Source organism: Numida meleagris, chromosome 1 (genome assembly GCF_002078875.1).
Source record: "Numida meleagris isolate 19003 breed g44 Domestic line chromosome 1, NumMel1.0, whole genome shotgun sequence".
Classification (NCBI taxonomy): domain Eukaryota; kingdom Metazoa; phylum Chordata; class Aves; order Galliformes; family Numididae; genus Numida; species Numida meleagris.
Window position 1 is genome coordinate 65,065,193 of NC_034409.1, and position 27,705 is coordinate 65,092,897.

The 27,705-nt window shown below is 34.1% G+C and overlaps 2 protein-coding genes across 3 annotated transcripts in view; one reads left to right on the plus strand and one right to left on the minus strand.

The window, feature by feature from the left end:
* The window catches only part of PLCZ1 (phospholipase C zeta 1), a 44,890-nt gene extending 19,476 nt beyond the window's left edge, over positions 1-25,414 (minus strand). Inside the window, exons 1-9 of one of the 2 annotated variants that reach the window (XM_021390945.1) lie at positions 25,330-25,406; positions 24,598-24,708; positions 20,907-21,141; positions 13,594-13,795; positions 10,841-10,985; positions 9,269-9,421; positions 4,197-4,424; positions 1,868-2,024; positions 203-319 (exon numbers count right to left, since the gene is read on the minus strand). In XM_021390945.1, coding sequence (XP_021246620.1) covers positions 203-319; positions 1,868-2,024; positions 4,197-4,424; positions 9,269-9,421; positions 10,841-10,985; positions 13,594-13,795; positions 20,907-21,141; positions 24,598-24,690 — 1,330 coding nt within the window. In that variant the 5' untranslated portion in view covers positions 24,691-24,708; positions 25,330-25,406. Of the gene's footprint in view, positions 1-202; positions 320-1,867; positions 2,025-4,196; positions 4,425-9,268; positions 9,422-10,840; positions 10,986-13,593; positions 13,796-20,906; positions 21,142-24,597; positions 24,722-25,329 lie in introns of both variants that reach the window. The other variant, XM_021390935.1, reaches the window with a different exon arrangement.
* CAPZA3 (capping actin protein of muscle Z-line alpha subunit 3) lies at positions 25,394-26,608 on the plus strand. The gene has a single exon (XM_021390959.1). It carries the CDS (start codon positions 25,419-25,421, stop codon positions 26,541-26,543), a length of 1,125 nt encoding a protein of 374 aa, XP_021246634.1. The 5' UTR covers positions 25,394-25,418; the 3' UTR covers positions 26,544-26,608.

Consider the following 27,705-nt stretch of genomic DNA (forward strand, 5'->3'; position numbering starts at 1 on the left):
TTCTTCCATATCAGAATTCTGAGATTCTGGGATATAAAAATTACCAGAATATGAAGATTGTACAAGTTTAGATAATACAAAATGATGCCACTGAAGGAAAATATGAAACCTGTACCTCACAAAATATACTATGGCAAGGTAAAACTTATATCTCTATAGTCTCTGTGAAGCCTTGAATGCAACAGTCAGTAAACATACATACCCATTTGGCATCCTACATTCCAGAACTCTTGAGGATTATAATTTGAAGAATCTGTTCTTGTTCCTTTTGGGTAGATTCTTGTAATGAATCGTGAAGTATGTGAAACAAACTGAGTAGCTGAAAAACAGAATCGTAAAACCTTGTTAAGGCATACGTTTATAAAAATAGAGCTCTTATTTAAATAAATGATAAGATTTTAAGACATTTCTATGCATGTTACATTACTATACGTCACACTTTGAGATATGGTTAAAATCATATTTTAAAACCTTAAAATGTTCTTTAAAAACATTTTTTCTAGTATGCAGATTTTTTGAAGGTATAATAACCAAAATCATTCCTTCAGGAAAATCTTCTTCACCTTTTTATTTACTAAATACACAATTTTTACACTAAAGCTCTCTGTTCCCCTGTAAAATAGAAAAGACACAAAACAGGAAATTGGTTAAAAAGCCCCATTCATTCTTCAGTTATTCAAGCGGAAAAACATCTATCCTAACTTCAAATAATTTAAACTTGATTTCTGCTTTGAGGCTTAGAAAAATCAAATGAATCATCTCAAGACCAGTGAGTAACACATTTCTAAAACACACTTTATTGTCTTCTTTGCCTCCTTCAGAAGATTTTAACTATCCAAGTCAGTTGATTTTCTTACTCCTAGCATGGTTACCTCCCATAAAGACATAAACCACACAGACATGGAAAATCTAGAATAACTTCTATCCAGTTAAATGATTAAAAAGAAAGCTTTAAACTTCCAGGATCATCATTCTGATCCTTTCCATTTTCCTCCTGTCTGTTTATTTTAGCTGAGCTACTTTTATGTTTCCTAGGTTGCTAGACAGACCAGAGAGGACTTTCAGTATGGACAGCTGGCAAAAGCCTACTTGCTTTAATGATGTTCAGCACCATTCACTTAACCAACCATTGAATCATCTCTGTGAAGAGTAGACGGCAGCTGGGCTGGCCCTGAATGAATGGGCTATGGCAGACTTCATTCTCATGGTCAGTGATCTCTGCTCTTAATACTCCCAGAAGGCTGTTGTCAGACAGCTGGAGTTAAAACAGCAGAGACTATGCTGTACCGGCTGCACCAAATGGAGATAGCCCAGCACAGAATGAGTTTTCAGTAATCCAGCTTGGCCCATACGAAAGATGTGGTCCAAAGAACAAACTGTCTTCTATGGGGTTTATTCATTTCATGTGGATTCTCTCATCTGCAGCTGTCATCAGAGTCAGAAGTACTGATGCTCAGCTCCACTGAGAACTACAGATTGTGTACAGAAAACAAACAAACAAACAAACAAAAAAACAAAAAAAAAAAAACAAAAAACAACCTGTTCCTTACATTTTCATGTAACTTTTAAATCATTTCATGTAGGAAAAAATGAACCAAAAGGAATCCATACATTTTGTATACCATGTTAATACTTGTTCTTATAAAGTTACGTGTAATTAAAACAATGCTGAATTTCAAATTTGCTCACAAAACCAAATGAAATATAAAAATGCAGTGAAAATAACAAGTTATTTCTAAACAGTGCTATAGAAACAGCCAAGTAAAATTGGACAAGATACATTTTGTAAAGCTTTTTAACCCTTCCAATGCCTAAGCAATGAAACATAACACTGTAATTTTTCTCTGTTGAAATTAAAAGAAAATACCTGCATGTTTTAAAAATTTTCGTGCTTTAAGCTCTCCAATTGAATTATTTTCATAGCACTTCTGATTGGCTATTGAATGCTCAAAGCTTACAAACTTCTCAGATTTGGTATAAATCACAAGGTCCGACAACTCAATGGCAATCTTTATCTTCTTCATCTATTAATCAGAGAATAAAATAATGTAAGAACACAAAAAAATTGCATTGCATATTACATTATTAACAATTCAGAAGAAGTTATAAAATCAGACATATAAAGTGTGGGAAAATGTGTCACATTTAATGTGTATTTCACCTTAAGATACAATTTATGGTAGTAAGGGTTGATCCAGTCAGAGACAATTAAGGTTATTGTCTTTGTGATAATCGCAGTAGATGTGGGGTGGATGCAGGGATGCTTTCTAGTGCTTCCTGGCATAATATTGGGCAGCTTGAACATTTCCCTGCTTTTCAGACAGATGTATAAACTACAGTCATTTTTCATGGCTCTTAATATTACTCATATGTTAAATATATGACCAACTTCATATTCTTAAGTACATAAAATTCCAGAAAATAAATGCTGGTAGGAAGAACTTTGAGAAAGAAAAAAGAGTAGAAGAGAGTATATACACTGACAGCACAAACTCAACTACAAAAAAGTAGATAACAGGAGAATATTTTGACATGTCAAACAAATCAATCAAAGACATATTCCTGCAAGTACTGCTCTGATGTTAGGCAAACTCTATTCTTAATTAAGATGGAAATTTCTCTGGACAAAGTCTTTATTTAGTCTTGCTCCATTACCAAAGCAAGCAAAAGCAAAGGCTTGTATACAGTGAAAGTGAGTTGGAAATTTTACCAGCCTATTATCTCTTAAACTGAGGTACTATGTGACCTCTTAATTTGACTTAACACAGAGGTATGAGCTAATCAGTGCTAGTATGCAGAAAGAGCTGACAGTGTCAATAATGTTTACATTCCATTAAAACTTCTGAAAGTAAATTCTCATCTGACATAAACTATGCAAAGTGCATTATTTATTGTGGGGATATGTCCCATGAGGAGCAATGGGAGTCTACTGGCACAGAGTTGAATAATACAACTCTCTCAAAGTGAAGGATAGTGATGAAGTCAAAGCCAAAACCAACAATGTCACCAGGTTATCTCGGGTGTAGATTTGAATGTTCTCCTGCCCTCCTAACAGAACAATAGGATTGGATCACAGAATAAATACTCCCAATCCAATAGAGTGGAACCCCATGTGGGTTCCCATGGGTTCTCTTCTCCATGTGAAATGTGACCAGACATCTCTAGTTAGAATTGATCCAGATGCATGTGATACGTGTTCTGGTCTGCAACATAATGTTACAAATACACGACTATATTATCTGGAAACTTTTCTTCCCCTATCACATCCTCCCTCAGAATTTTGCCTTCATATCTCTTCTTATCATGTGGAAAGAGAAAGAAGAAAAGATCTTGCACTTCAAATCATTGAGAGAAGAAAAGATACTGAGGAACTTACTGTCTCTCAGTAAAAATGTTGAGTCCTGAGGATCAGTCTGTCTGTATATTCTTATAATCACAGCGTGACGTGCAAAATTGTCTAGATACTGGATGCATCCTGCCTACTTGTGTTGAACAAATGTTGAACAAAGTAGTTTGAAAGCAATGGATTTCTGGATTTCCATGTTAAGAGAGCTACTATTTGATTAACAAAATGTTTAAGTTCAATTTGTTAATCAAAAAGAAAATGACATCTAATTTTTATAGTGTCTGTTTCAGAAGTAGTATTTAATATTATGTCTTCACGTAGTAAGTGCTGCAACAAATTTTCTATTATAAGTACTTTAAAATGTACTAGTGCAACCAGAATTCTATGCTTCATTTAATGTGTAAATTCAGAACAAAGGAAATCTCCAAGACAGACTGTTAGACCTTAGGATGGAATAGATATAAAACTGTCCTTCATCATCAAAAAACACTATGAGTGTCCTTCATGCATAGCTCCAGAAAGGCTTTGGGATCAACAAAGCAGTTGAGCCTATTGTGTCAGTGATCACCGAGGGCAAGCATAAGATTCAAAAGTGAAAAATGCAAGTGCAATTTAGGATGGGAGCACAGGAAAGGTCTTTTTTAGTTGGATATTAAAATATGGTCCAGTTTGGAATTCATGGAAAGATTCAGGAAAACTCTAGATCCTTCAAAATGTATTTCTCTAAGTAATATTAAAGCCTATATTTTAAATGTAGTCTCTATTCAGAGATAGCATATTTCTTCTTTTTATTAAAAGGCTGACAGAGAGCTATGCGTTTTCTAAATTCAACTGTTACATAAGTTTTTACCTTTGCTTTTTTTCGAGGTGGAGGTGAAGATCTACCTTCAGATTTTCTTTTTGATGTACCACTGTTTGGGCAAAGAGGGCCTTTTTCATCAGTCTCCTCTTCGCTTGATGAAAGTTCATCTTCAGTTACTTCCCCTGTTTCACCACGACTGTCCTGACCCTTCCTGAGCATAGTTTCTTCAATTGTTCCACTTTTCTTATTTTTAACCAATATTTTGAATTTTAATGCCTGTAGACAAGAAGCAGTGATAACTAGAATTATGTATGTTCTAATTGTAGAATTTCATATTTAGACAATGTTTAATACATTTTCTTAGCTATTTATTAAGCTATTTATTAAGTATAATGAAGTGAGAGAGCACAATACAGTGAATATAGATATCAATGATGCAGGTTTCAAAAGCAGGTAAACAGAAACAGAGTCTGGAGATCAAAGTATGCAATAGAATGTGAATATCTAACAATACAACTGGAAAAACAGGAAGCTCTGCGCTACACAGATACAGATATGAGAAAGACTGAGGTAAGAAGTTAAGGAAGTGTCAGAGGTGATGGTCAGGTAAGATGCAGGAAATATATTGTTTGCTAAGCTTGAATCTATTGTTTTATGTAGACTTGCAGCCATTTATCTGATGCTCATTTGAAGTTGGTTTTTTTACCTAACTGCTAAAAAACTGTTGTTTGATTTGTGCATTAGTGCATACTTCTCTAGTATGTCAAATTAAAACCTCTGTTATTATGTTACCATTATCAGGAACACAATGGACCCAAGTGCTGATGTTACCTATACATGGAAATTAATAGAATTTGATAATGTGTTGACTAAGTAGTTTTTCTATTTTATGTGTCATATTTAAATGTGCATGTTTCATATGAAGGACTATGAATTTTTCTAGAGAAAATAAAGATCTCTATACATACAGTTCCAATACATAAAAGAACATTCGTAACCAATATCTCTACCACCATGATGGTTTTAGAGATTACTAACTTGAAAGCAGAATTTTTCAGGTCAGTAACAGCACCTTGCTCCATCAGCATAATGTTTTAAAAAACTATACAAATCTTTATATATTTTAGTAGGTTTAATACTGAAGATATTTCTCATTTTTCTCTATACACTTTTGCTATGATGTTGCACAGCATTTTTTTAAATCAAATGAATATCCAGTCATATATATAGGAAAAAATTCTGCAACGAAATGAGAAGCTATTTCATAATATGTAGTAATTGATGATTTTTTTGGAGGGGAAGGAGAAATGGGAAATAAAGAAAAAAAGAAAACAAACCGCAGCAGTATTAAATCTAAGACAGTAATTTAAGAAAGGTAGAGCATTGTCTTGTTAGACGGCTACAGAGAGAGATATTTGCATTAATACTTATATGTTTTCATTAACTGAAGATTTGAAATAAATTTAGAATAATTCAAATGAATTTTTTTTGTCACTTTTCTCATCTAGTAAATTTTCACTCCTTCTATAACAAATAAGGCATTTTTTTGCTAGTAATATCCCTTCTTCTGTAACAAAAGACTTCAGAAAAACTTCATGAAAGTTATCATTTCCAATAAATGCCTTTCATCTATACCTCTGATACTTATATGTATTGATTTCACTTATGAAATAATCTTGCTATTACATAGTAGACATAACACTGGTGTTGTTACTGTCAGTGAGTAATAAAAATTAGGTTCTTGGATAAAGTGGTCCACAAAAATATTCCTTATGATTCATATGCACTAGTGAAGGGGAAGGTTATAGTATAGGGAAAGTTAACAGGGAACAAATACTCTACATTAAGTAAAGAATAACTGAACTTATATGTGTAGCAAATATTGTATTACAAATTATCCACTAAATCAATATGAAAAATAGGAATGACAGAAACATGCATATAAAATTAAATCTATATAACAAATACTAGAGATGTAGGGAACAAAATAGACGTTCCATTTATTTGAAATGCAGTCTTCATTGCTGATACTATTACTTCAGATCTGGTATTATTTGTTTGTCGGTGTGCTAGTGGAATGAGATATCTTATACTTAATATCTATCAATGTCATGCTTGTGTATAGTTTGATTAGTCTCTCTGCATGGGTGATTCGGAATAAGGATGCCATTTAACACTTCCTTCATTTCTTCCCGAGACACCCATTCTTTCTCCGTGCTATTTTTAGAAGAGTTTTAATATGAGTACTCATATTTTTAAAAGTTCTAAAACCTTTCCTTGGATGTACTGCATATAAATTTGCTTCAAGTAAAGAAAGACTATCATTTGTTTCATTGCATAAAAAGAGGCCATAAAGTTTTAAGGAATTTCTAAAATGGTTTACTTATTATTACAGAAAAGTGGTAAACACCCTCAGGTAGGAAAAACTTTTTTTTTTTACTATAAAGATAACAATTTAAAATCATAATATTCTTTTCAAAAGCAGCTACAAAAAATGCTGTAGCAAAAAGAGGTTTTTTTTACTTTTGGGCCAGAAGCAGATTCCAATAACAGTTAACCCAAATCACTGAAAATGAACCATGAACTAAAAAGACATGCCACACATTTTAAGTTTGAGCTTCAAACAGATCTTCAAAAGTACTTATAACAAACGTATGGTTACAAAATCTGTGACTGTGAAATTTGAGTTCTTTAACTGACAATCAGTTGTGCTAAACATTTGAGATCTTTTTGTACAAATGTGTCTAAATCTTTTAAGCAGATAATGAGCTAAAAGTCTGAACATCCACTATAACTTATATATTTTTTAATTTAAATATAAAATACAAAATGTTTTTAAAAATATACCTTTATTATGTATGAATTTATAAACTGCAGACATATCAAAAAATGTAAATACGTAAAGCATAATAGACCTTCCCTAGATCATAATGGTCACTCGAGACTGTCAAAAGAGAACCTTTAGGTACAATCAATTGAAAAAAAATATTTCAATAATTAAATCAAGAAAACCCAAATCTTGTACTAAATTGACTTTCTAGTTAATACAATGTACAACACAAATCAGAACAGCTAAGGTAATACAAGAATCCCAGAATAAGTAGTGTGAAATGGATCAGGAAAAACCACCTACTGACCATAGCAATTAATGTTTATTCTAGGAGCCTCAGAAAGAGAAAACAAAAAATAAAATGAGAAGAATATCTATATAGATTTAGCATGTTCTCTCTTCTCTCCTGATCAACTTCATTAAGAATATCAAATTCTGAAAATCTTGCTAAGTAACAAAGCTGAAGTCAGTATAAAGCTTTATATCATTTTTATTTTAATCATTATATTACTGACTTAAATATTGATATAGGTCAAATATAGGACACCTTCCATTAAGCCTAACATGAAGGAAACTTTTGAGGCATTGTCAAAATTTGTATGTAATGTAAATAACAGGACACTATTGCTAAGCACAACTGTTAAAACAAACAAACATACAGACAAACAGAATTCTTTGATGATTCTAGAATAGAATCATGCTTATTAAAAGTTTGAATGGATGTCTTTTGACAGCCTTATAAATCCCAATTATCGAGATATTTTAAACCAATAATATCAGTACTGTCTGAGCTCTGAGTTTAACAGATCGGGAGCGCTTTTAGCTATCTCATTTTCACTATTTAAGAGGGCACTACTCCATTTAATTCTTAAAAAACTCTGAGACTGAGTGAAAACAGGAAGACTTGCATGAGCTGCATGTATCCCTTGACAGGACAAACAAAACTAGTTACAACACTAGCTGTCAGTGAGGATTTCCACACTAGAAACTTAAGGTTTCAGTCTCATGAGGTGAGTAGAAGTTGCTGCTGAAGGCCCTTGCCACAGAAATCTGAGATAAGAAAAGCAGGGATTAACTGGTTAGTCCCAAGTCAAATGTTTGAAGGATCTTTTTAAGTCCTACAGCAGGTTGTTAACAAATCCTAGCAAAGTAGTCAAGATAATTAGTAGGATAAATTAGAGTGTATAATCATTTCCTTTCAAAATTTCTGCTTTTTACTTTATTTTAAATCTACTTTTTATTTCAATATTTACTGGAAGACAAAGGTTTGCATAGAACTACGGATAATATACAGATGATTCACACAGGAAAGCTTCAAAATAGAAATTAAAAACTTTCCCTTTGTATTTGGTATGAATATAATATAGTTACATGCATTCATCTGTTAAGAATTTGCTAGTAAAATTACTCATATAGGAAACAGTAATTCACTTGACCACATTATTCCTAGCAATTTTTTGTTCAAGATGGGTTGTTACGGCTAATAAGTCATAGTCTGTCTCCAAGTAAGTGTATTTACTGTATTTGAGCTGTGCTAATTATCACTATTAGCGCTGTTGAATCAGTCCCATATCTGAGCAACTATAGTTACACTCCTATCAGTTAATATATGTTATTAGGTCTTTATTAGAAATCAGAAGACTGTCATGCTTAAAAAAACATATATTCTGTTACTGATGTTAACAATTCTGATTTAATTTACTTCCTGGCTTTATCTGCTGGGTTCCTACAGAATCATGTATCAGATGAAATAGCTACTTCCCTATTCCGGCCAGTTTCTGTCTTGGAAAAAACTATGACTTAATATGAATTAAATTATCATAGTGTGGATCATCTACAGAAGCAGTCATATGTCAGAAATGTGGTAATCTAAACGCAGGGGAGAGCATTTGCCTTTAAGGAGGGCAGATTTATGCAGTGGAAAGTTAACTGCTTTTGAATATAAAATAAAATAAAAAATGTAATGTATACAAAGCACCAGAAATTGGATTCATGTGAACTGCAACATCTAAGACTTCGCAAAAAAGTGTTACTATGTTAGTATTTTACAAATACACGCTTCAGCATGGTACTGGAAACAGTTTTCCTGTAAACTAAAATTCCCATCAATCTGTATGATTTATTTCTTCAAGAAAATATTTTCATGTATTTTGTGTTGCTTAATTTTTTATTTATTTTTCACCATCTAAAGTCCATTCAGATGCCAGATGAGCAGTTTCAGAAGAGCGTAAACAAAAAAGGCAACAGTTTTTTTCACTGTCTTTCACAGAGCGAAATACGATAGTATTACCTCAGGAGAAGGTAATTGAGCCACCACTGTGTCACCAATTGTTGAAGTAAGAAGTTTGTCACCTAGGATATTTAGTAAATAATGTGCCATCTTTTCTTGTTGCTTAGGGCTGCAGTGATTCTCCAAAGACAGTACAACTGGATAATCAGATGCCTAAAAAATAGAATTTAAGTCTATTATGATTAATAAAAAGAAGATCCCCAAAAATATTGCGCAAAAGGCCCCTTAATAATTCATATTTACCTTTTATTTGAAAAATATTCAGAGCATGTGTTTGTTTTTTCAGGTTTATTAAAGAACAATAAAGCTCACAATATTTATGGAAAAGGGAAAAGAAGAGAAAAAAACAAATCATCCGCTGGAAGTTGAGAGAAGATAGAAACAAGTCTACAGAGATTTAAAAAAGCAATCCAAATGTTTTTATGATGTCACAATATATTCTTGGGTCTCTAATCTTTATCCATCACAGTACTCAAGCAACAGAGGCAAAACATGGAAAATCTGGTAGACTTCAGAGAATAGCTCAAAGGAAACATGTCCATTTCAACTGTGTAAGTAATTTTCATAAATCATCAGCTAATGAATAAAATCTTTGCTTGGGTAGGATCTAAACTGACAATTTACAAAAGAAGAATCACTTTATGTTTATTCAATTTTTAACACTTTTTCACTGAGGAATTTTTCTAGTGACCACTATCAGAAGCACATCTTAACTTAGACTGATAGGAACTATTATTTCTTGATACAATTTTATCATCTTTTTCTATAACTCATGTTTCTAAATGAAGTCTACATTATACCTTTATACAATATATGATTTAATAGCAAAGATAGGTGAGCTATATCTGACATCTGATGAAGACCAGCTTAAATCTGAATAGGCTATATATGTGTGTGTATAAAAATCCATATAAATGTATGACCGTACATATGTACATATATTATGCAACTCATATTAACAGTCTTGCAGGACATCATTTCATCAGAAGTTTTAACAGAAACCTATACAAGAGATTGAGATAGTACCAAAAATATCTCCAGCTTTTGTTCTTTTGCCAAAGATAGCCAGAAAGGACATTGCCTTAATGAATCATCTGATAGAAAGACCGGTATCAGGTCTTGAATTAAAAAAAAAAAAAAAGAAGAGGAAGAAGTGGAAATGGAAGGAGAATAAATCTCAAACTCAGTTCTAGACTAACATTTTCTCTATTTTGTGAAATCCAGCTTAGGATATAAGACAGTGTTAGCAACAGAAGAATAAGTGAAGACATGACAAGATATAAAGAAGGAAGGTAAAACATTAGACAGATTCTGAAATAGTTGTTCAGTTCATTTTCAGTCCTTAACTAAATGACCTTAGGTAAGAATACCACCTAAGAAACTGCAAAATACATTTATCATTCATTAATAAACTGATAGTACAGTTTTCCTGTAATTTATTTTAGCGATGTTCATTCTACAAGGACTGTCTCAGTTTTGAATTTTTTTTTACCACTGAGAATCTCAGATAACAGTATATTTGCAGGCTTTATAAAAACACCATAGCATTTCAACTGACATATATATACATACCGCAAAAGCATACTTGTCTACTGCATGAATTACAGAACAAAATGAAAGTTTGCTTGTTAAGGTGTGACCATGATACACAACAGGATCATTGTTTGAGCCATCCCAGCAGTCAATTTCCAGACAACGACATCCTTTTAACAGAGCACTTTGAAAGAACAAAAGAAATAATTTACAGTTAAATGGAAAACACCTCACTTCTTTTTATATCACTGTATTTCTGCTTACAAGCACATCAAATACTTACAAAAATACTAGTCTATAATCACAAAAGATAAATCCTAGGAAGTTATAAATATATGAGACAGAGCTCTATTTTCTGCTGCTCATCTTAGGCATATTAGGTAATAAAATTTATTAGATCATTAAGGAGGACGATAGATTATATGAATATCCTTCGTTAAGAGATTCAAAGAGAGTCAACATTTTAGAGAAAAGACTTTGGAATGTTGGTAAATGGATGCTTAGAATAGAATAAGAAATACTTGAAAGGGCATTTTTTGTTGCTATTATTCCACAATTTGTTTGACAGTTTGAAAGCCATTACACTTAAAAGGATCAGTATATTACCATCACACTTAAAGAATAGGGTCCTGCTTGTTTGTTACATTCTTTAGCTCTTTTCTGCACACCTAATTTCTAAGAGGCAGGGCTGAAGTTTCCTGGATGCCTTAAATTTACTGCTTGAACTTTTAGTAGATTAATGGTTCCCCTTAAATCACTTAGGTTTCTAATATTTGTCTTGCTACTGTGTAGGTAGTTCCAAAAGTAATGCCTCCTATTATTTCCATGGAAACTAGGACAGATACAAAGAGTACAATAACACTTTGATAGAGCCCAATCCAGTCTATATGGTGGGTGTAGTAGGACAGTTCAACTAAGATTGACAACGCACTCCATGATCTTCCAACCGGTATGGGGCCTGCCATTATCATCTTGCAAGAGCAAGATTGACTTCTTCTCTGGCCTGACTGTAGAAGTCCAGCCATCATCTCTGTCAGTGTTCTGGTGTGGTGGTCAGAGTTGATGGTTTATCCAGATTCCAGGAAATCCAGAAGAATCACCCCTTTCCTATCCCAAAATTCAGTGTACACCACTTTAGCCACTGAGGGCTGCATCTTGCTTTTTCCTCAAGTGGGAATTCTCACGTTGCCACTCTGCAGACTGCTGTTTTGACTCTGGTTCACAGTGCTAATACATCTCATCATCAGTAACGATGCGATCACCTTCAGCCTTGTATTGGTTCAGTAGGTCCTGACAAACTTGCATATGATGTTCCTTCTCTTCCATGGCACAACTGGCACAAACTGTGATATTCCAACATTGCCAACATCATTTCCAGCACCTTGAAACCAATATTCAGCTGCATACGCAGTTCCCTGGTCGTAATCAGATGATTCGCGCAGATGAGCTGATTGACATGCTCTTCATTTTGTGGTGTGACAGCTGCGTGTGGACATCCAGAACACGGCTTGTCTGCCATGTCGTGGTTGCCACTGCTGAAAAGCCTCACACACCACCTCACTGTGCTCACATCCACTTTTTGGTCTCCATAAACATGCAGCAAGCATCTATGAACATCAATGGATGTCATTTTTTCTGCATGGTGGAATTCAATGATACAGCTTTGCTTCATACGTTCTTCCAGGTCAGACAACATTTTGTCAGACTGCCCCTCTGCTGCCATCTGTCACACAACAACAAAATGTAATGGAATATTGGTGGGAAGGTTCAACCTCTACTGCCATGCCACCAACATTTTCCTCTGACATTGTGGGCCAACATTAAAAAAAAAGAAGACATTACTTTTGGAGCAGCCTTTGAAATTAAGAATTTCTTGTACATTATTTTAGCTTACTTTGATACTGTCCTTTAAGTCCCATCCTTTACATTTAACAATATCTTGAAGATGCTTCTAGCCATATATATTCTTATTTTCTAGCATATATATATTTTTATAGCCATAGGAAAACAGGAAGTGAAAGGGTTTTACATCATGTTTGCAATTATTTCAAGCAACACAGTTTTTACCTCATATAATTTTAAATTCACTAGTGTTTCTGATGATTGCAAGCCATTAGAAAATATCTAGACAGCAACCAAAACAAAAAAAAAGATCACATGACTTTTAATTATCCCAGCCAAAATCATGACAAATATATAAGCCTTTTTCTCCCACTCTTCTTGTTTCTTCTAAATGCACCTTGGCCATAAGGCATTCTTGTTTCCTTCTGCTCTTGGAGTCATATGCTGCACAACTGAACACAGTTTCTCTTCTCTCAGCTACTATAATGCCCACATTAGACCCCTGCCCCTTTTTGTTTTTGTTTCTAAATTGACTGCATTGCAATACACGCTAATCACTGATAACCTTGACACACAGCAACATAATGTGCCCTTATGTCCTGTATATTGATCAGAACTGAGTTGACCAAGGAATTTTATGTTTATTTCTAATTTTTGCATGGTATGTTGAGATTAAAAACTGATTAAATCGTATATTGTGCTGTATACTATAGATTTCATTTGCTATGAAGTAGATATTATGTGCTATAAGTGAAACCATGGATTGTTTCCAGGCTATGAACAGGTGGTTTGGTAAATATCTTGAAAAGATTACACACAAAATAAAATAAGACTCTCATTTTCCACTTTCATCTGCAATGGCTATTGCCAAACAGTATTACCTGTGAACCACTTTTAAAAAGTCAAAGAATCTTTACAATATTGATTAAAAAAACCCTGCATCTGAATACCTGATATATCCATTTAAATCGCTGGGCCCTATTAGCTGGTCAGATACCAAGTAGGTATTGTGAGAAGATGAAATAAAATAGTCACATAATGGGTGGTTCATATCTTGGTAGACGGTCCGGTGCTCTTTTTTGAATATTATACAATCTTCTGAACTCATGTACCTTATAAATCCTTCAAATGACAATTCCCTTCTTTTCCTAACTGATAAAAAAAAAAAGAAAGAAAGAAAGAAAGGAAAAAAAATTCTGATGTGAAGCTAAGCTGATAGTTATATCTGTGTATTTTTCATAATTTTTAGTAACTAATTCAGAATACTGCTAAATGTTATACAGCATAACACTTTTCTGCAATTTTAAAATTCATAAAAAGCAATATCAACACAAACATCAGATGTGTACGGTTCTGGAGCTAATGTGGTTCTGAATTATGAGAGGAAATAAGTGTGTTCTATGTTTTTGTACTTCTGTGTACATTAGGAAGAAAAGTTTGCAACCGTCCTAACTAAATATAAAGTAAAATATTTGTTGCTGTTTAATTTTGGAAAGTAACATGCCAGTCAGTGAACAAATAGATTTTTTCTCAGTAGAAAATAATGGAATTTTTCTCTAACATGTCAGTCAGAGACTGTCAGAATAATCTTGCAGAAACTAAGACTCCTAACATCAAGCGTCTTAATGGTGGAAAATCCTAAATAGCTAATGATAAAATACTGATTTGATTTGAAGTTTTTGAAATAAAAATATCATCTTAACAATATAAGTTACTGCCCACAAGGATGAATTTGAAATCTAGCATATTATATTACTGCATCTAAAACAAAACGTGCTAATTGCCTTTATACCAGTGATAGTCATCGCATTTGTTTTGTTATTTAACTGAATTAACGACAAACAGATCCATTATACTGCCGACTGTTGCTCTAATGTGATACTTCAAATGTAACAATTTTGCAAATGATATAATCTCATATGTCAGTTTTGATTCAAAACACAACCTAGTTTGAATTAGTCAGGGATTTTGCCCAGTTCTGACTGTAAAATAACTGTTGTAGTAGGCGTGTCACGGATCTCGGTCTTATTTTTGTCACCATAGTTGGATAGTGATTCTTAAGCAATAAGTAATCAGACAGTACTTTCTGCTAACAATAACTTGAAGTGGTCAATCTGTACAAAAATTTGCTAAAATGAAACAAAACAAATCTATCTGACCTATTAACTCTCAATACAGCTGTAAGAATCACAATTTACAGTTTAGAGTTTTATTTACCAGTCTTCAGTATGCATGCTGACTATAAGTTTTATATCAGAATGAGAATTTTTATTAAAATCATTGTGACATTGTAAACACAAAAACAACTGTTTCTAAATAATACAGTTTTTGAACTAGAAGAATTCACAATGGTGTAAAATGCTAAACAGAAATAGAAAACGAAGATGAAGTCCCTTCAGAGGTCATACTTATACACATACATATACAGTTGCCCTTAACCATACAAAGTTTATTCTTTGTATACAAATATATACATGTATAATATATAATATTATACATATTATATATAGCATAATATATATACATATACATACTATAATTATATTAGGTATATATTATAATAGATATATATTACATTTGTATAAATCCATCCAAGCTACTCTTAAAGACTATCTTTGACAAAGAATCCGAAGACCTCCTAGGAAACCCAAGTTACTTAGCACCTAAGTAACCTTACTGTTAGAAAGTTTTCAATAATGTCTATGCTGAAACTTCTTTGTTGTTCAGTATGTTTGTTATGTTTTGTACTATTCCTCTCTTTTTCAGTCTCTTGTACATATGAAGACAGCTATTACACTTCCCCTCATCCCACTGCTTTTCAGAAGAAATAAATCCAATTCACTACATCTTGCTGTTTCTAGCTAGACATTCTTGGACTTCTGGTAATTGTCATTGTTCTTCCTCTCTTTCAAGTTAGTGAATATCCTTCTTAACTTTTGATGTCCTAAATGGAACATAGAAATTTTTTTAAGTCCTAACACAAGGCTCAGCAAAACTGCAGGCTGATGATGTGGCCTTTCATTTTGACTCTAAATTATTGTTGACTAACGTCTGAGAGTAATTTTCTAATGGGCTGTTTATGTACCATGTTGATATTTTGCCAGATTCCTCACTTTGCTTTATAGAATGTAAGACAGTGTTAGAAATTAAGATTTTTTTTATCTACTATTGCTGTTATACTCTCATGGAAGGGAACTAGATGCAGTTTCTTCATGGATTGTCCCTACAGACTCTAACTCATCCTTACCATCATAGAGGCGATTACATTTTCATCATTTTTTCCATTTGTTTCTGGAACTGATTTCTGTCTAGTTCCATGGATTTTCCCTTTCAAAAACAGATACCATATTCGATCTTTCACAGTTCATCATCCATTCTCCATGTATTTTCAAAGGTAACCTGTGACTTTCAGCTTGGTACAGTCTATTTGCTAAGATCTCAAGGATTTGTCAACTTGTCTTCACCGATCTGAGCCTTTTAAACATGCCCCACTCTCCTTCTTCCATATTTTTGACTGAGGTCTTACTCTGCTTTCATTAATAATAATAGCTACCTGATTGTACTTAGGTGGTGGATCAAGAATTTCCTGATCTTTCTTTTAACTAATGTATTTGCAGAATTACTTACTGATGTCTCTTGATAGTTCTATCTTATTTAGCATCTTGACAGTTTTGATTAATCCACAAGCTCGTGTTATATTGTTTTAGATGCTTTTTTATTTTTTTTCCCATGCCCTATATTATTCTGTGTGATTACAAATCCTTATTTCCCTCTTTTTCTTTTTTACCTTCTTTTGACATATACTTATATCTTTTAAATTAACAAAAAACACTCCAAGTCTCTTAACTATTTTTTATATTATTTTGGGTTACTCTTGTCATTAATAAAAGATGGTTATAGTGTTTTCTTGAAGAGAACATACATTTGCATAAATGCACTCGTTAATATAGTCCCCTTAAATTAGAAACATTACTTTGTAAGGTAAATAAGTGTTACTTTGATAGCCAACGTAAGCTCTTTGGCTTCAGAGTTCATTTCATTTCTCTAATCAGTGGTCAAAAAATATATTTATTTTTACATAGCTTATTACAGGACCTTGCATTACATTCAATTACAGCTCTTTTCTCAGGGATCTGTAGCTGCTATCTTTGACCTGCATACAACTAGCATCATGTTTCTGGAGAACTATCAAAATTCAGTGCAACTTTGTAAATCAAAATTGGTAAGCAGGAAGAAAATGTCTTTTCACTAACGGTTTTGTCAGCATATATGCAAAAGAGCATCACGTGAACATAAACAGCACAGCATCTGCTAAAATAAATTTTCAGAGAAGACCTCATGTTTAGTAAAAGAGGTCATAGTTTTTAGAGCCTAAGATAAAAAAAAGGCTTAAATTTTTGTTATTCCTCCTGTTAGTTCATACTCTCAGTTCGTAACTCTCTTACCAGTGGAGGAAACCTACAGAGTTTCATTAGAACCCGCTCTTATCTTTGTCTGATGAAGATACCAAAATTGGTTCAGAATGCAAGTGCACTGCTTTTTAAGTTCTGATAATTAGCACAACCATATTATTTTCTGGCCATTTACAGATACTTTCTTTTTCTATATTAAGAGAAATGGGAATACATCTTCATAAATATTCCATGGGGAAAAGATGCTTTCATCAAGGCCTTATGTGTCTCTCTAGAGGAGCCTCAATCTTTTTCTCCATTCGCAGTAGTTAGTAAACACATATCCATTTGGTGTAGAAATAAAAAGTGAAAGCAAAGAAAGACTTCTGTCTTCTTGTATCTTCTTCTTGTTTACAAAGTTCAGTGCTTTTTTCTTGTCCTCCCCTTTCAGATAGTCTGGAATAAAATTTATTACTAATATTCTTTTTTTTTTCCAGTGATAATTGTTTTAAAAAATAGTTTGTTTTTCTCCTGTCATTAGTCCAATTAAGGTAAATTCCAGCACTGCCATATATAAAAATACAGATATATCAGAGGAATTATGGCCAGTGCATGATTGTTTGAAAGACTCATTGTATTATATGCCTATATTTTTTAGAGTTCATCTCCTCCTACTTTCTTAATTTAGAACTTCTTTGTGGAAAGAAAGAATGAAATTAAGCTTTCATAAATTGTTGGAGAAATCTGTCTAAAACATTGTATTTATATAAATAGGGTGTAGATGGCACATACATGCACACCTAAGGAGTTTAGATCCTAAAATTTTTTACTTAATAAATATGTTCCAGTTTACTTAAATTCCTTATCTCACAGATGTACCAAGCTAATATTTTTATGTACAAAGTAAGCAAGATTTTCAAAGTAGGATTATACATTTTGTTTTTATAACAACTTACAGGAAAACATACTGATGGGAGCAGAGTCTTTGAATGGCACCACTCTGGAAATATGAGTGCTATGCACATTCAAAACCCCAGCATGTCTCTGATCAAATCCATGCAAATATTGAATTTTGAGAAACAAATAATAATAAAAAAAAACTATTCTAAACTTAAGAAGAATAAAGTTCCTTTGGCCATTTGGTTGGCATAACACGGTTTCTTTAATATCACTTACTGAGTCAAGACTTCTATATGAAATTAGTAATAAAATGGAGTGAATTCTGAATATTTGTGTGCAAATATTAAAATTGGCATTTTAATGTTAGTAAGAAGCAACTGTCAGATTATTCACATATTTACCATTTCTATGATCACTTTCATAAATAAATCCTTCAGTCAAAAGTGCAAACTTTGGCATACACACACAAATCTGTTAATGCAGCATTTTGTTATTAGAAATTTAAATTGTGTAATAAAAATGGAAGAGCAATGTATTCTATACTGTTTCTGAAGAAACTACAGCATCTGCAGAGAGTTAATTTAGAGTTATGTCACTCAATGACATTAAAAAGTCATCTCTCTTTGGACACAAATTTTAACAATGGACAAAATGTTAACAATTGACTTATCAATGTTGTATGCAGCTAGTCACTGCTTCTAGCATCATCCTGACATACTAGTGCTACTAAGTTTATCAGATAATGGTTGTTACTATTAGCAAACCAGTCAATCAAGTGTCAAAATCTGCCCTTTTCTCTTTTTGTAAAAAATAGGACAAGGCTGGCAGATGAGTCTAACAGATCATCTTGATGAAGAATATTCTATACCAAATTCAGAATGACAGTTGCACAAAATGGTATATCACGACACCATATGAATCAACTATCATGTCAATCATATCTGGAACTTTCTACTAAATATGTTTGAGTGGGAGTATTTGTCCAGTCAAAGCAGCATGAACAAAGCAGCTGTTATTTCACTCAGCAATATTATTTCCAATTACAAAATAAACAATTTTTTTACAGATGAGGAAAAGCGCAAATTTGTCTTAAATCCCTAACTTAAACCAGAAATTTAAAAAAAAAAAAAAAAAAAAGATATTTACAACTGTGTTTACTAAGTGAGTAAAGATTCTTGGTCCTTTAACCACTTTACAACTATTAACTTTCTGAACAGATCATTCAAAACAAACAAACTTTTAAACTGGTAATTTATTATGTAATTACTTAGGAAAGACTAATTTTCAGATTTCTAATTTGAAAGATAGCCTCTAAAATTAATGGCGTAAGGAAGATTTTGTACCTATTGCTCAGCAGTGAGTAACTTAGTGAAACACCAAATGCCTTTTGCTTCTGGTTGAAAATGTGATGCAGTTTTTCCCAAACAGTGGGAATGATAAGCATAGACATTCCAGAGTTGTTATCCCAGAAGGAAGATTTTCTCCTTCTTGAATTACTTCTAATTCTTCAATTTTCCTTACTCAGTATGAAACAATGGGAACCAAAGAAAACAAATACTGTTAAACATTTGATATTCACCTTCCTCTGGACAAAGAAACAGTTTCCAATAAAATGTAGTTAGGTTTGATTTCCTTTTCTCAGCTTAGTAGCAATATTTGTCTCCTGTTATGTTCAGAGAAACAGCAGAAATGCAACAGCACAACTTGAAGCAAACATCAACAGCTGAAATGTTGATGGTTGCGACATGTTACAGATTTAACAAATCACTCATCTCACATTTCTACTGATTCAGAAAGGGTGAATATACTGCAAAGTGTTACTGTTATCTGGAAGAACCCAACTTGAGTATCAGATTCCAGTCTGAATTATCAGTACTAGTTGCTTAGATAGCTTCCTTCCACTGCACCACAAGAAATGACTTCGATTTGCTGAGCAATATTAGCAGTGAAATCACGTGGAAAAAAAGAAAGAAAGAAAAAAATACTATAAAACTCAAAGTGTTGGAAGCTGCAAGGGAGGAATAAAGAAATATAGCTTTGGTATGCAGAAATGATGTTAGGAAAGCAAAGATTCAACTCAATTTGAAACTGTCTTGGGAGTTCAGTGGGAACATGAAGCATTTTACCGCTGCATTGGCCATGTTTTTAAAAGAGGATATGTGGGCCTGCTGTTGAATGGGGCAGATGGTTTTGCTGACAGAATCCAAGTCTGTCCGCATCATTTAAGTTCACCACATTTGCAAGACTGTTTTGATGCATCCCTGATATTCTTAATAATGATAACCAGCTGAGAGCAAACCAGAGTGTAACTGTAAGATTTCAGCCTTATTCAGTAAAGACAAAGAGCCCTACTAGAATTAGTTTTCTTCTGCGAAATCTCTGTTTTAGATTACTTCTACAGTTAAACTTTCTGCCACACGACACTCAAATGCAGACAGCTTGATAACAAAACACTATTTGTATTTTTTATCTTCATAGTGTAGCACTTGTATTCCTCTAATTAATTAAACAAAGTGATTGTCACTAAAGAATCAGTCTGGCTTCCTAGAAAAGCTCATTCACATGTTTCAGTGGATGTTAAAAAAATTTAGTGCGGCTCCCCCACTCTATGAAAACTGCATTTTGTTTGAAGCAATCTACATGTAGATTTCAGACCAGTCTGTTGCAACAAGAGGTAAGAAGGACCAAGCTTGTCATGTGCTATCACTGAGTAAATTTACTGTGCTTTATTAATGGTTTCTAATATTATCACATTTATAATATTCGTAGATCTGAATTGCCAAAAAATAATACTTGATACATGTGCTTACAAATGATATTATACAACAGACATAATTCTAAAACTCTTGCTTACACTACTTTTTTAAAAAAATGTCCAGTTTGCATAGTCAGATGAGTATTTGAAAGTATGAACAGTCTCTGAAGAGCACAAAAAATAAGAGCTAGAAATGAAATACTTCAGCTATGCATACCTTCATCAATGGGTTCATACTTCAAAATAACTTCTAGGGCAGTTGTTTCAGCATCTTCAGTTTTAAATTGTTCTTTTTTGAGGAATGTAATGAGCTCAGTGTCAGCAAGATTTTTGTTGTTTTGAGAGTAAGCACAGAAAATTTCATGAAATTCATTTCTGTGTACAATAGCTCGATAAATTGCTCTGAAGTCTTCCATGTTAATGGTATGTACCTTCCGCTTGTCAACTGTTTTCTGAAAACAAAAATCAAAACAGTCAACACAAAGATAATAAAAATATAAAGATTAACCAATCTATTACAGTACTATAAGAACCAGAACAACAGAGAAAGCTTAGGGCAACAATGACTGCAATACATTATCAAATGATATTCTTCTTTTACATGCAACTTTTAGATCTGACTTTATGTTAAAAGTGTTTTGTTCAAATTAAAATGTAAATTAAAATGTATCATATGACATAGCATCGAAGCAACTAAAAGAAATTAATATATAACACATGCAATATTAAAACATAAAACTGCACTAAAATACTATGTAGTGCAATAAATATGCAGAATAAAAAATTTTGAGTGAAAAATGCACTTAATGTAATACCTCTATAGCAGCAACTTAAGCCAAATAGTAAGTACAGTAATGTAAATTTTCATACGACATACATCAAGTTGTAATCTGAAAAATGAAATAAGGATGACCAAATTTTCACATGATCCAAGTCTTTCAGTATGTCAAATAGGGGAGACAGTATTTTATAATAACCTATGACATTGTGTTCTATTCTTAACAGCCAGAATGTTTAACTCAGACTAATTATTCAGAATTTTAGAACTCTAAAACTGTAACTGTTTTCATGAATAGAGCTTACAGAATGTTAGCACAGTAAAAAATTTCAGTGTTTCAGTACAAAAGATACTAGAAAAATTAAAAGGGCAAAAAAATTTGAATGCAATATTTTATGTTATTTTTTACCCCTTCTACTACTAGCTTTTCCTCAGACTTAATAATATTATCAATCCTTTAAAATTTTCTACCAAAATACGTAGCTGTGCATGTGAAATATGTTTACAACAGTTTAGCCTGTATTTGTTACATTTGTTATTGTTAAACTAAGACAAAAATTTAGTCACAAAAATAGCCACAAAACCCTACAAAAATAGCAAATAATTGCTATTTTTTTATATTTTTATAATTTATAATTGCTATTATTTTTATAATTCATTTTTTTTTACCACTGTAAGCTAATTAAAATTCATAAGTTTTGGATCCTTTAAATGATACTACCAAGGAGGCTGGATTTTACCACCTAATAATATAACACCTACTATGGTTCACAGAGTCTCCCCAAAAGTGTCCATAAATATAAAATGTCTAACTTGAGCTCTGGCTACTGTTTGATGAAGACTTCCGATTACTACTGATTAGACTAGTTTTGAAGAGACACCATAGAATCTAAAGGCCCAATGCTACATTGCCAATTTCTTCCTATGTGGTAGAGTTCCCACTAAGAGATGTCTGTGCAAGTACAGCAATAAAGAAGAACACAATACAAGCAAAAAAGAAAATTTCAAAAATTTTGCATAACAGTAGTGAAGTATTTGCTTTGAGTTTGTAAAAAAAATGTAACACTTTTAATGAAACACAGCAGCAAGATAATAATTCAGTAGAAAACTAATAATATGCTTTTTATTACTGCTTGAAAAATCCCAAGTCTCAGGTTGATATCATTGAACAATTTTTTAACATCTTTGAGAAAACTGCAAATTTACTCATAACTTTTAATCAGAAAAAGGAAATGCCAGCTCATTTAGAACGTAAGCATCTATCAGGACTCAGGAGACCTTCTCTCAGCTACTGGCACAAAGTGAAACTGGCCAGAAAATTAGATTTTCTATTTCATTGTCCTTTTCTGAAATATAGATAACTACAGTACCCAGGGATATTTTTGAAATTAAAGTTATGAAAATCTAATAAAAATGTTAAAAAAAAGACTTGTAAATTTTTTATTGGCAGATTTTTATTATTATTGTTTTTATTAATGCAAATCACATCTTTTCAGAAAAAGAAGTATATTGACAAAAGTTTATTTCTGAGAAGTATATTAAAATTTATTATTCCTTTAAAATCTTTATGTTTATAATTCTGATAATACCCAAAGGAGCATTACAGTAAAGTAAATTTAAAGAGAATAAAATAATAAAAAAAAAAAGGAGACAGTTCTTTAAAAACTATGTTTCTTACAAAGTGGGTTTTTGTCATGTATAGTCATTTGATTAATTATCAATGTATAGTTACTGAAAATGACAGAAAAAATTCCTTTCAGATTATTTTGCATTTTACTGTTAGAGTGATGAACAATTTGAGCTCCAAAATTATTGAAAAGTCAAACCTCTCAAAAAGTAAAGACTACCTAACAGCACTGCTAAGAACTACTAGATCAGACTGTCAAATACATTATATGTTGAGCATACACTATTGAGCATCTATAGCCAGATCAAGCTTATTCTATGCAGATCCCTTCCCCAAATAATTATTCTCCATCCACAATTCATCAAATACCTCAGATTTCTTTCAGAAATCAGGGGGATTCCTGGTGGAAAGTAACAGACAATTATGAGAAACAGTTTCAGCTTCTCATGAAATTCTCAAGTTTAGCCTTAGAAAATCACAAGACACAACCCCATGTTTAGCGAGGATTGAGCTCACACTGCTGTATTCACCTGGGCTAGAGAGAACAATGACAGAACAAGATAGAATGGGGAAATCCTAGTGCTTTCCCTCTCCCTGCCTTCCCTGCAGTGAGACATGTCCTAAAACTTCTGGAATTCCCAGAGCTAATTCTCTTCTATCAAATCTGGAGCGAATTAGAAAACTGGTTACAAAATTGTCACATAGAAATCATAGAGGTTTTTTTTTTTGATTAATTAATAGGATGGATTTGAAGATCTTGAAATCCCAATGCATCCAAAGGCACTCAATTTTGCAGTTTTTTTCTCAGTGGGACTACATTAACTTGATCATAATTTGCTAGCCCAAATTAAATTACTCTGTTAGTTAGGCTGGTTTGTAGCTGTTTGATTTTGCCTACATAGAAAACTCTTAAAATTTGCTGTATCTCAAGGATTGAGAGTTCTATGGATGTATGTGATATCCAAGCACACCTCTTAAATGCTTCACAAGAGAGGTATGGAGGAAAACTGAGTAAGTGTGCTGTATTTACATTGACTTGAAGCCAGAACAGATCAGACACCTCCATATTGTTCTTCAGGCAAAAGGATTGATAGCAATCACTCTAATGGCTCTGAACAGCATTAGCCAGGCATGGCTGGACTCATTAGCTCATTCACAAAAGCAGCTCCATGGGATGAAGTCAGAATATTTACATTTTTCTCCAGTGGGGCCTTGTTACAATACAGTTGGGAATCAGGGCCTACATTATTTCTTTTTTATCACCCAACACTATTTTGCTGTGGTGAAGAGATGGTAGTGGTCATGCAACCACTCAGTTATCTATTTTACACAGAAACAAAAGATCTGGATGTGGCAAATTATTTGCTGATTTTGCACACCCTATGAGCATGAAATTATTTTCACAAAAAAACTATAAAAAATAATTTTAAAAACACAGCAAATATATTGCCCTTAAGTAACTGACCTAAATGTATTTGATCACTGAATCTACATATTGCTCACCTTGAAAACATGTTTCACATGGGCGAGATTAAAAGGCATATGCAGTTTTTCAAGTAGCTTAACAGTGCGGTCTAAATCAATCTTCCCATTCATGAAGTCATCCTGAATGATGTTCAAAAACCATGTACGAGAGATCAAGTTAAGGAGAAGTCTGACTTCTGCCATTATTTCAACAAGATGAGAGGATTAATATTTTAAACCTAAAATGCTTGCCTGTTTTTCTTCTCATACTCAAACCCCCTTGTTTTCTGACTTTGGCTAAGACGGCAGGCTCTGAGGAGCACAGAAATACATTTGTGCTCCACACGCAGTGAAACCTGAGGACAAAGGGGACAGAAAAGAGCCAGAGAAAGACACAAGGAGAGCGTGCAGGAAAATGAATAGCAGTCAGGGTGAAGAAAGGCCTGTAAGGGAGAGAAGGGAAAAGTGGAGAGACTGAGGAGGAACAGCAGGAAAAGGATTGCCCATGAGGAGCAGCAGTGAGGCACTGCGCGCACCCTACTGGACTAGCCAGCCCTGCCTGGCCCAGCCCTGAGCAGACCAGCCTGCACGCTCAGGTCTTCCCCCACTGCAGCCATGTGGTCCCATGCAGGCCCAAGCCTGTCCCAGGCCTTGGGAAAGGCTCATGTGCAAGAAAAAGTCACAGAATGGCAGGTGTCACAGGGGAGGCCAAGAGGAGAAGAAGGGTGGGGAGGAAGAGGAGGCAGAGCTGAAGGAGGTGGAGGAGGATATCTGTTCTCCTCCATGGTGGCTCCACGTTGCCAGCTCCTTTTTCTTCACTGTGATGGCATTGCTAGCATTTGGTAGGCCATCACCTTGGCATGCTCCAGCTCGCAGCGGGGCCTTTTCCCTTCCCTCACACCCCAGCCCCTCTGCTGGTGTTCCAGCACCCTCTTGGTGCCTTCCCCACACTCAGACCCCATTGGCACTGGTTCCAGATGTGTGAGGTCACAAACTGTGGAGTTCTGAAACTTCACCAGTTCTGGGCCTCCCCACTATCTTGTGGCTGTTCCCTCAGCATCCCCTCCCCTCACCTGTCATCTTCCATCTTTCTCTTAGCCCTGACCCCAGTCATGAGTGTGGGGCAGGGGCTGCGTGAGTCGGAGAAGCTGTCCCTCATTTGCGGACTGCTGTGCCAGTCCCCTCCAGGGGAGTTCAAGCAGGTTGTCCAAGACCTCTGTGCTCTGCTCCAAGATGACGAGCTAGTGAGGCAGGAGGCTGCCCGCGTTGGGGCCCGTCACAATAAGAACAACTTCACCCCTGTCCTTGTAAATGGGAACACTGTGCTACTGACTCAGTACAATGACTTAGGGGGAAACCGCTTCTTTTACCCACAAGACAAATTCTCCTTTGAGTTTGACCACTTGAGTGGGGTAACCAGCAAAACTCATTTGCACAGAGTGATGCTAGACGAGGGGGAGCTGTGGAGGGGAGCGCTCCACAAGGGCTTGAATGCCTATGTGAACTGCCACTTTCCTGTCGGGAACTGCTGTGTTTTCAAGAAAAGCCTGGGGAAGAGGGAGATGTTAGTGGCCTGCATTGAAGCTCATCAGTACCAGCCCATAAAACACTGGAACAGCCTTTGGAAGTCTGACTGGACTTTTGCTCTGACTCCAGTTATGACCCGCGTTACAGGGATATTTCTTCTCCAGTTACACTACTTCAGAGATGCTAACCTCCATGTAACCGTCAACAAGTCTGTAAGCGAGTCTCTGCATGTGATAGACCGAAATCAGTTTGTCAGAGATTTTGTGAAGTTCGTGAAAGCCGAAGACAACAAGATTCATACTGCCATTCTGGAAAACATCCAGGCCTTGTCAGAGCATACATGGAGGAAAAATCTGCGAAGGAGACTCCCTATTACTCGTACTTTTATGAACTGGAATGATCTATTGAATAATCAGCACCAGGAGACCAGTATTTTCAGAAAAAATGTACCTCCATGATTACTGAATTGCACTATACGATCCAGAGGCTTAAATAAATAAATAAATAACGGAAGGATAAAACAGGGATGCTTTCTAGTTGATTTATTTATAAATTGCTCAGGAGAGTGCAGAAGCTGTGATCAGTCAATCATAATTTTGAAACTAATTCACGTCAATAGAGACAGAAAGTTATTCGCTGTTTGTTGGGTTTTTTTTCTGTTCATGTACTTTTTAACAGCTACTAGAAGTAGCACTGTTCATTGTCAAAGACAGTATACCACTACAGATGAGTCAGCAAGCAAAACCTTACTTTCCTTTGTAATTTTCCTCAATATTACATGTATTTGCTTAACTTCATACCATATGGAGCGTTTGTTATAAGGAAATTAGTAAGACTGGTAAAGATATGGTGGTGTTATTACTAGATTTTTTTAGTGCTACAGAAACCCAGGTAATTTGGCCTTCAAACCTTACTTGTGCATGACTCTATGCGCAAGAACCATCCCTAACAGAAACAGGTGAACAAAGGCAGATCAGCAGAACAAGTAAATTTTTTGTAGTTAATGCAGAAGATAATCTAGGACTGATGAGAGATGTACACTGAGTGTCTCCTATCCCTCATTATAGAATAAAGAAGACTACTTCTCCCAGTTTCCTCCTAGTTTTGAAGTGTTTATTACAAATGACAAAAGTATGTGCGTGACTCACTCCCATTTTTTTTAATATGAAACAGTAAAATACATCCACATATTGTTACCTATGGTGGCACTCAAACAACAGTTATACCTATTCTGCAAATAAAAGCATTTGCCTACAAAAGTTGCAACTATAAGAAAGTTAAAAAAAAAAAAAAGAGAGAGAGAGAAGGACAATGGTGCAGGAGTGTGGAATAAGAAGGACAGAATGGAAAGTGAAGAACGGGATCAGAAAGTACATGGAGTACTTGTGGAGTACATCTAGCTCAGATGACAAAAGCGACAACAGCAGATTATTAGCAAATAATTTCAAATTTAGCAGCAAAGCCAAGTATAGTGGGCATCTATGTTACACCAGCTAATTTGATTAGATTTTGTGTATAGATATAATGAGATTCACAAGTACGTATTATGGTAATATCTTGTCTTCTTTTCAAACATTCATGTTGATACCTTGATAACATGTTCATTACAATAAATTAAAT